Source organism: Psammomys obesus, unplaced genomic scaffold, assembly GCF_907164565.1.
Source record: "Psammomys obesus unplaced genomic scaffold, mPsaObe1.curated_primary_1811, whole genome shotgun sequence".
Lineage (NCBI taxonomy): Eukaryota > Metazoa > Chordata > Mammalia > Rodentia > Muridae > Psammomys > Psammomys obesus.
The window spans coordinates 5,604,333-5,613,969 of NW_026596091.1; the positions used below are offsets into that span (position 1 = coordinate 5,604,333).

Sequence of the window (9,637 nt, forward strand, 5' to 3'; positions counted from 1 at the left end):
ATAAAGTAAAAATAAGTAAGTAAATAATATATGTAAAAAAACACCTCACCAAAGCAAGTGCAGACTGGGTATTTAATATTGCTAAGTTTGTTTCCCCCACTTTGGAAAAATGGCTGTGATACTGGATTGAGATCTTGAAAATGGAAGGCTGCTGTGAGGATGAAATTAGACCCAGCAGGTGTCAAGCATGTACCGTGGAGCTTTAAGTGAAGTCCCTTTAAGAGATGCCTTTACCCAGCAGTGGTGGCTCACACCCTTAATCCCAGCACTCAGGGAGGCAGAGGCACATGGATCTGTGAGTTTGAGGCCAGCCTGCTCTACAAAAAGAGTCCAGGACAGCCAGGGCTACACAAAGAAACCCTGCCTCAAAAACAACAAACAAACAACAAACAAACAAACAAACAACCCCCCCCAAAAAAACAAAAAAACAGAGAGAGAGAGAGGAAGAGAGGGGTGGAGGGAGAGAATGCCTTACTGACTGACCTAGGACCTCTGCACATATGTTACAGCTCTCTACCTAGGTCTTCTTGAGGTCTCCTTAGACAAAAAAGTTGTATTTTAGTCAGGTAATGGGACCTATGATCACGTCTAGGATACTGCACATCACTTGGCTATTGAACAAATGAATGGATTATGCTATGACGGAAATCAGAAAATAAGAAATGCAGGGAGGTGGGGTGCCAAATGTCTTTTTAAAATATCGTATTTTGTACCTGGTATAAACTTCAATTTGTTTATTTACTTCTCTGACTTTTTTTTTTCAAATATTCTGGTGATCAATAAGTACGTTACTATTTATTAATGAAAAAGATGATAGATAGATAGATAGATAGATAGATAGACAGATAGACAAACAGATAGATAGATAGATGATAGATAGAAAGGTAGGTAGGTAGATAGATGAATTGGTGAATGGATTGATGGATGGATGAATGAATGGATGATAGATGGACAAATGGGCATATAGACATATATCAAAGGAGAAAAAGTATATAACATGATGTGCTAGCAGAAAATAACGTAGTAGGATGTGAGGTCATTCACACGAAGAGTGAAACACTTGTGTCCCTTTAGATGTCATTGACAAGAATGCTTTCATGTCTTTCCCGCATCATGGAAAGTATTAATGCTGTTGTCCACTAGAACATGGATGCCTCAGCCTTTTTATTTTCAGAGATCAGGGTGAAGAAATGGAAATCTAGTATTGACAGGCTGGCTCTGGGTGAGTTGTTGAGGCACATGGATGGATATCAGAGAACCAGAGTGAGAAGCCAGTTTCTCTGACACATTATCTTTTGGTCTGAGCCATGGCTACACCATGCCCAAGCACCTCTTCCTGGCTCTTTCTGCAGACAGTGCTCTCTGTCTCCTGACCCTTCCTCCCCACATTTGCAGAAGCTAGTTCTTGTGCTCCTCTGTTCCATCCCACTAGTCTGTCTGAGAAGGTTCCTTGCCTCTAGGTCAGGTCTACTTTCTGAGGTCAGCATTCAAAGCCATTGTTGCACTTCCTTGGTCTCCCTCTTACCATGCTACTGCAGCCATTCTGTTCTGGAGCTGTATTCTCTGTCCATCCTCTGGTCTTTCTGCTGCTGAAGGAGAGTGGTTTCTTGTTCTTTTCCCCATTAGGCCTTCTGCCTTTCCTCTGTGACTACGTTAGAAGTAGGTGCGATCCTGACTCTGGGTCTACCCTGCTTTGCTGTTAGAGTTGCATGGGCTTGCTCCATCTTTAATGCTTCTTTCAAGGCCCTCTTGGCTGACATTCTCTTTTTCCTTATTCCCAGCCTTCTGTGACCACATCTTAATATACTACTTATCAACTATGATTTAGTTATTTTCCAGCAGTCTCAGTATAGTTATAACCCCTTCTTTTCCAATTAAATATTGACAAAGTTGCTTTTTTTCCTTCACATCTTGGCATCTTGTCATATTGCTGAAAACACATTAAATATATAGTAAACTAGGTAACAAAAACATGAAGAAAGGCTTCACGGGTGGTTGTGTATAAGCTATGAAGCTGAATCAGGCTCTCAGCTTTGTTGTTGAGTCAAGATCTTACCATGTAGCTCTGGCTAGCCTCATACTTTCTGTGTAGCTCAGGCTAGTCTAGAACACATTGCAATACTCTGCCTCAGTCTTCAAAGGGCTGGGACTTTGAGCATGCATTGTGACACACAGCACAAGGCATATTTCCTAAGGACAGCTAGTTTTTGTTTTTGTTTTTCAGATCCAAGCGGGGCTTTGGGTGAACTCTAACCAAATAAATTAGAAGCATCTTGGATGCTGAAGCTGAGAATGTGCCCTGAATATAAATTGTCCATCTCCATTGTGTCTGAAGGACCCATGTGCTCCCTATGCAACAGGCTAAAATATAAAAACAAAGTGAGCATTTAAGAGCTTTAATTCAGCTGCCTTAAATCTGGAAGACACTATCTTAACAGACAGCTGTGACACATTGTCCAGGCTGTGGGAACAGTATAGGACATTAACGCTAAGACATTCATCTGTGTTAAGTGGAAATGAAAGTGGTTCGCCTCCTTGAAAAGGAAATTTGCCCTCTAAAGAACACAAGAAGCCCATTGTCTTGCAGCCAACAAATAAATATCAACAACTTACTGGTACCTGTTGCATTTAGGACAAACTTATATTGACATTTTCAACTTTATTAGGTTACTGCCTACAACTGTCCCCTTCTTGCCCAGGAACTGAAACCCTGACAGGCCCCACAGTTCATGGAGAGAAGCTCTATACCATCTGAAGCGCAGTTCTCAACCTGTGGGGTCATGACCTCTTTCGGTGGTCGAATGACACCTTCACAGGGGTCACCTAAGGCCACCGGAAAACTCAGATGTTTACATTATGATTCATATCAGTGGCAAAATTACAGTTATGAAGTAGCAATAAAAATAATTTTATGGTTGGGGTCACCACAACATGAGGAACTGTATTAAAGGGTGGCAGCATTAAGAAGGTTGAGAACCGCTGGTCTAGAGAGAAGCACACTCCACACCTTCTGTCCAGTCGGGCTAGCCTGACAGCCCGTGCCCCGAGGCAGGCCTACGGTTCTTTGCTCTACAGGGGCAGAGGAAAAGAGCTGATGGGCCCTGTAATGTTATCACCTCACTTCCCACCTCTTCTCCTGCCCCACCTGCAGGAGCATTCCTCAGTTTCCTCATTAAGTAACAAACTAACAATGGAGCCTCTACCTCAGAGCAGTTGGCAGGAAGGAATGAATTAACAGGCATATCATCTACACATCATCACTTCCTGGCTTTCCTTAATTATCATCATTTTTACTGAGCCACACCTGAACAAGAAAGGCATGCTGCCTATTAAAGGTTTGTCTAATTTCAGGACTGTGGACTTTCAGTGTTAAAACGTGTGGAATGGGGTTGGGGCTGAAGAAGCAGCCGGCAATGGGACAGATGTACTTGGCCACCTCCACCCTAATGCAAGTTAGATAAGTGGATCAATCATCACCCAGGCATCAAGTGTGCTGAAACAAAAAGGATGGGGGGGACTCCCCATCATTCCCAGGGCATTTGTACAAAGAATTCGTTCGTGTACCCTGGACATAATAGGTGGCCAGGAATAATGACAGCCAAGAAGTGTTGACTCAGAAAATGAATCATTCCCAAAGCTCCAGCACCCCCATGGGTGTCCTTTAACATCACCTGTATTGCTGTGTGTGTCTCTATTTGTCCCATGTCTTTGTCTCAGACAGACCTTACTCAAATGCCACTAAAATCATTTGCACGCACCCCAAACTCAACGGCTGCTTCTACGGAAGTCATTCGTTAATAGAAATGACCCTCATACCCCGCTGAGTCTGGCGTAGGTGGGAGCACCCATTATGAATTTGGTAAAACTAAAAGGCTTACGAAACTGGTTGATGGAGGAGATACCCGTGTTAAGGGAACCCACAGGCAAATGATTCTCTGGTAGCATTGGTTTCGTTGCCCCTCGTCACTCTGCCCTCTTACAAAGCTCAGGACTCTCTGCTCCCATGGACCCTAGAACTTCAGAAACTGCTGTGCGCACAGGATCCCATCAATCCACAGAGCCTAAAGGGAGGTTGGTGCTAAGTTCAAGATTCTGCATTTCTAACAGGCTTGTAGGCACTGCTGGTGCTGAGGTCCACAGTCCTCACTCTGAGCACCAAGGCTCAGCTGAGACCCTAAAGTTCACCTGCTCATCTCCCGAGTTATAGATGGTTGTAAAAGCTAAGGCGTTTACAGTAGCTGAGGGCCTTTCTTCCCTCTTTGGTCACAAGCTTCTTGAGGACAAGGCCCGTCTACTCTTCTTTCCAAGTTCCACACAGCAGGTGCTCCGTAAATATAGCTGACTGGCAGGCTGTTCCTACCCGCACAAAAGCCCTTCTCCTCACTGCCAAGAAATCCAGAGCTGTCCCTGGTGCTCTACGGCCAGCTTTCTTGAGCTGCATTACCCACAGGGAACACGATGTCTTCCACTGCCATCCTCCTGCTGGCTGAGGCACCCAGGCATCTGCCCAAACCCATCTTTCAGATTTCATCTTACTGTCAACACATATCTTGCATTTCTTAACAAGGGCAGGAGAGCAATCACCGCTAGGGTTTTGGTTCTCAGGAACAACTCACCCCTTTCCTTTCTAAGGAATCCACCCCCTTTAAAATCTAAGCTGGTAAAAAACAAAATAACAACAAAAAACCCTTATCCCACCAATTTCTAGGCAAATACCCCTATGTTGTAATAGCCAAGAGGCACCTCCTTTGGTAAACTCTCTGAAGTTTAAACAAGCAAATAGATGTGGACTAAGCAAGATGCCACTAAACTTCTGCCTACATAAAAGACAAGACATGAAGTCTGAGGTAGATAAAGGCAGCTTTCTGTCCCCTCTCTTTCTACTCACTCATTACCAGAAAACACACCAACAGGATGGTGTGGAAGAGCAGGAATGTGTAAGTTGCTAAACAAAGAGGAGGAGGAGGATGAACTGGTAGGAAGAGGAAGGAGTAAGGGGGGAAGGAAGAGGAGAAGGCAAAAAAAGAAAGGAGAAGAAATAACTGGGGGACCCCAAATATTTTGGTGGACAGCATAAAGATGAGTGGGATTCTGAAGCAGCAGTGAAGCTAGCGTCTCTCTAAAAGCAGAGTGGCTGGTCTTTGATCTCCTCTAATTCACAACAAGCTTTCCCTTCCTGGGCAATGCTGAAATGCTTTCAGATGCTTGTTCTATTTATGGTGGATTTTTTCCTATGATCACCTACTGTAAAAAGCACAGGTATGCCATCAATGGCATGCCTGCACAGCTTGTGCCCAGGCATTCTAATTGACGGGCACTGGTGGCAGTGATGAGACAGCCTCATACATGGCCTTCAGCTGCTAAAGAATAACACTGGGAAGCAGAGACTCCATAAAAGGTGTGACCCTCTACAGTGGAAGCCATTCCCACTTTCAGTGCCAAGGGTTCTGTGGTCAGTAAGGGGGCAGATCTTAACTCTTAGATGGTATTAAGCTCTCTGTATGTGTCTGTCCACTAAAGTGACATAACTCAGTTCTCTCTTTTTCAGCCTGTCACAAAACTGTCATACTAGCTTTATACAATAAAACTATTATTGCATTATTGTATTTTTTTATATTGTCATATATTAAATAATACATTATCATTAAAAATACCCTGTGGACCCTCAGGTATAATTTTATTTACTTTTTTGTATTATGGAAGGCATAATTAATTGCATATGAATATTACATGGGTATAGAAAAGGCAGGAAGGTCACGTAAAGTTATCACTGAATACTGTGACTATATATCTTTTGTGTGTTTCAGTCTGTCACCTGTGGGGAAAAAAATCTTTTGAGAAATGAATCTTCTAAAGCCATCCTTTAGTAATATGACTTTGAGGAGGATATAGTATGGTTTATTTGTTTGTTTATTTTTGAAACAGTCTAGATATGTAGACCAAGCTAGCCTTGAAGTTCTCCCATATCCGCCTCATGAGTTCTGGGATTACAACAGTGGTCCACCATGATCAAACTTAGTTATTATGTTGTTTAAACGTGTGTGTGTGTGTGTGTGTGTGTGTGTGTGTGTGTGTGCACGCGCGTGTATGTGTGCATGCATTCAAGCAAGTGCCCTCGGCTGAATACACGTAACATATGTAATACATCATATATGACATATTATATGTGTCATATATATGAAATATGTATCCGAGCGACAATAGAAAGATTTTTGGGGTGAGCCTTTTGATGTCAAGTGCAGTTGTCTTACTCTCAAGGTAACCATCTGAGTTCAAAATGAAATGTGTGAGTATTCTGCATAGTGAGCACATCAACGAGGGCGCTTTTGGTAACAACGGAACATCTCTCCAGTGAAAAGGCAATGAGCATTGCAGGCATTTTCTTTGTTGACAGCGGACTCTGGCCTTCTTTACTTGCTCCACTTGGGACCCCGACTACCCAGAAAACAGCCTCAATGTAAAGCACAGTTTTCATGGAGACATTCACCTCAGCACTTAGGGAAAACATGGCTATATTAATTACTGCCACCAAAAAAATTCACAAGCATTTGATTATTTATGATACTAGTTCTCAAAGTAATGACTGGGATTCCTCAGTCCCCAACACTGTTTTAGAGAGTCTAGCATATCAAAGTTATTTCTGTAATTTTAAGATATTATTTGCATTTTTCATTCACATTCTCCAAGGTAAACAGTGAAGTTTTCCAAAGGCCACTGCATAGAATGACATCAGTGTTTTGACAGCTTGGAGAATGTGTGCTTATATATTTTTATGTTTGAAACATCTTTTGATTTTTAATTTCCTCGAAAATAATAATCAAAAACTGGTCAGTGCCTTCAATAACTAAGAGTGGTGTGTGTGAAGCCACACTCACTTCTGAGGTTGAAGAGGGAGTATTTCCTGAGCCTTAGCAACACAGCAAGGTCCTAATCTACAAACATATATATGAATATATGCAAGGGTGAGAATAAGAAGTTTGCAGGATAAGGCCTTTTTAATGTGAATAAATTCATGTTCTACACTTCATTTGGAGCTTTGATTGAGGAAAATGTGAAGCTGTACTTAGAGGGGACACAGGTTGAATTTCCAGAACCCACATGGCGACTCACACTGTCTGAGCCTCCAATTCTGGGGGCTCTGACACCCTCTTCTGGCACTGCATGCGTGTGTCGTATAGACATACATGCAGACAAAACACCCATGCACATAAAATAAACAAGAAATCAATCTTTTTTTAATGTAACCAAACATGGTGGCACATGCCTTTAACACCAGCACTCAGGAGGCAAAGGCAGGTAGATCTCTGCGAGTTCAAGGCCAGCCTGGTCTTGAGACCCTTTCTCAAAAAACATGGATTTTTCTTCTTGTTTTCGGTGAGGTCACAAGGGTGGGAGGGTGGACCTTGGAGGACTGGGAGTGAGTGTGATCAGGGTGCATTACGTAAAATTCCCAAATAATCAACAAGAATGTTATGTTGGAAAACAAAACAAAACTGTAAAATGACTTTGGGATAGTAGCTTGTTTTCCTATGAGTACAGTGATAGAGATGAAAGATAATATTGCCCAGTACTGCTTCCTCTGAAATTCATCTTATTCACTTATCCATATAACAGGGGCTGCCCTGGAAACTACAAGGGACATTGGGGAAGAAAATGCCTTTGTATCAAGCTCCTCAGATGCCTTTACTAAAGTCTCTGAGCCTTGGGAGAGGCAAGCCAGGTGCCGACGGGAGCTCAGCCTTAGACGTCTGCCATGTATTTGCATGGCCTTGGAAGAGAATGCGTTCTTAAATGCTGGCTGTTCTCAATGCTGCACTAACCCTGCTGTAGCTAGATTCATCACCCAATGTACATGGCAACAGAGGGAAAGGTTTCACTAGATTCATCACCCAATGTGCATGGCAACAGAGGGAAAGGTTTCACTTAGTGGCAAACAGAACAATAAAAGCAACCTTCCAGCAAGAACAACAGGAAAGCAATTAGTTACTTGATCAATTATCATTGACCATTTAAGTACTTGATTAAAATTAGTTATTAATTATATGATCTAATGTTTAATTAATAATGATTAATTATTAAAATTAAAATCAATATGAAATCACTTGACATTAAAAAAACAGTAATTTGGATTCTTAGGACAACGTTTTCTATCTTTTCTGCAGTATAGGGAAAGCTAAATTACATCTACTGTACTTCTTTGTTCATTTCTGGTTTTTGAGACAGAATCTCATGTAACCCAGGCAAACCATACAGCTGCTATGTAGTTAAGGATGGCTTTCAAAGTACAAATCTTTCTGCCTCTACCTCCCAAATTCTGAGGTTTCAGACCTATGCCACGACACCTGGTCCCACTCTGCTTCATTTTTAAAATTTAGAGTTGTTTTTGTTGTTGTTATTGTTGTTTTTGTTTTCAAGACAGGGTTTCTCTGCGTAGCCTTGGCTGTCCTGGACTTGATTTATAGACCAGGCTGGTTTTGAACTCATAGCAATTCTCCTGCCTCTGCCTTCTTGAGTGCTGGGCAAAGAGTCGTGTGCCACCATGCCTGGCTGAAGATTTTTTTTTTAAGTACAGATATATTACATTTTAGAAATGTTTCTCTCTAGTACTGATTGAAATAATAAGGTTTTAGAACAAAGTGAACTCTTAATATTGCAAACAGCCCCATTCTTTAATATGATTTATCCCATGTAATCCAGATTTATGTGCTGTGGCCAAGAGTTCTAAAGATTGTAATCTGAATATTGTACATGGACTCTGAAGAATTCAATGACTTATGCTTCAGCTTGATGGACTTTTCCTAAATGCACAGGACATTTTTAAATTCTTCAGTTAGCTCATGTTTTTGTCGGAATTCTACATGCTTTAACTCACGATGCCACCCTACTCTGCAAGAGGGTAAGATACAGGCATTCGCACACAGCAGCAAGTACAAGATATTTTACCTAGAACTTTGCTTCTTTATCTCTTATTTCCAAAGACAGTCAAATGAGGGTCAGAATGGCCCAGATGGGAGAGGTCATAGGGTAAAGCTGGATACAGCTTTAAGAAATTGAAATAGTTTAGCATACATCGAAAGGAAATTATTTCACAAGGACTTTGCACTGTCAACCTTTTGTCTTTAAGTTCCCCATGGTGCCCTTCCCTGGAGTCTGTACTTTTGACTCCTGTTTGTAGTCAGAGGTTTTGGGATAAATCCCTTGAAGGCCTTCTCCCAAGTGCCTGCTGGGACTCACTCTTGGTGACTTCTTAGAAACAGAGGAAAGAGAGTCATGATGTCAGATGGGCTCATAAAAATAGGATTCCAGAGCAATAAATACAGTGGCTCTCAATTTATTACCCACCACAAGCGTGTGTTGTCAGGACAATTTCTTTCTGTAGTAATCTGAGAAAAATTCATAGCCAGGAAGACTGAGCACTGAAGGCAGCCCTGCGTAGGGAAATCTTATGTCCCTCAAACTGAAGTCACAACTTTTGGTGGCAGATACAGTGATAGGCTCAACATTCAAGGTGACACTTTCATCTGGGGGGGAAAGGTCATGCCCCCTACAGTGGAGCAGTGAAGAAGCATCTCACTGTCCTGTTCCTTCTGGCAGCTAGACACCCCTCAACACCACACACACCGGTAGGAATACCACA

General features: G+C 42.1%; 1 protein-coding gene across 1 annotated transcript in view; it reads right to left on the minus strand.

Annotated features, from left to right (window-relative positions):
- Positions 1-4,475, minus strand: part of Mybpc1 (myosin binding protein C1) — a 75,826-nt gene extending 71,351 nt beyond the window's left edge. Inside the window, exons 1-2 of the mRNA XM_055627790.1 lie at positions 4,445-4,475; positions 2,749-2,823 (exon numbers count right to left, since the gene is read on the minus strand). Of these exons, the coding sequence (XP_055483765.1) occupies positions 2,749-2,823; positions 4,445-4,475 (106 nt within the window). The remainder of the gene's footprint in view (positions 1-2,748; positions 2,824-4,444) is intronic.
- Between the last annotated feature and the right edge of the window lie 5,162 nt (positions 4,476-9,637).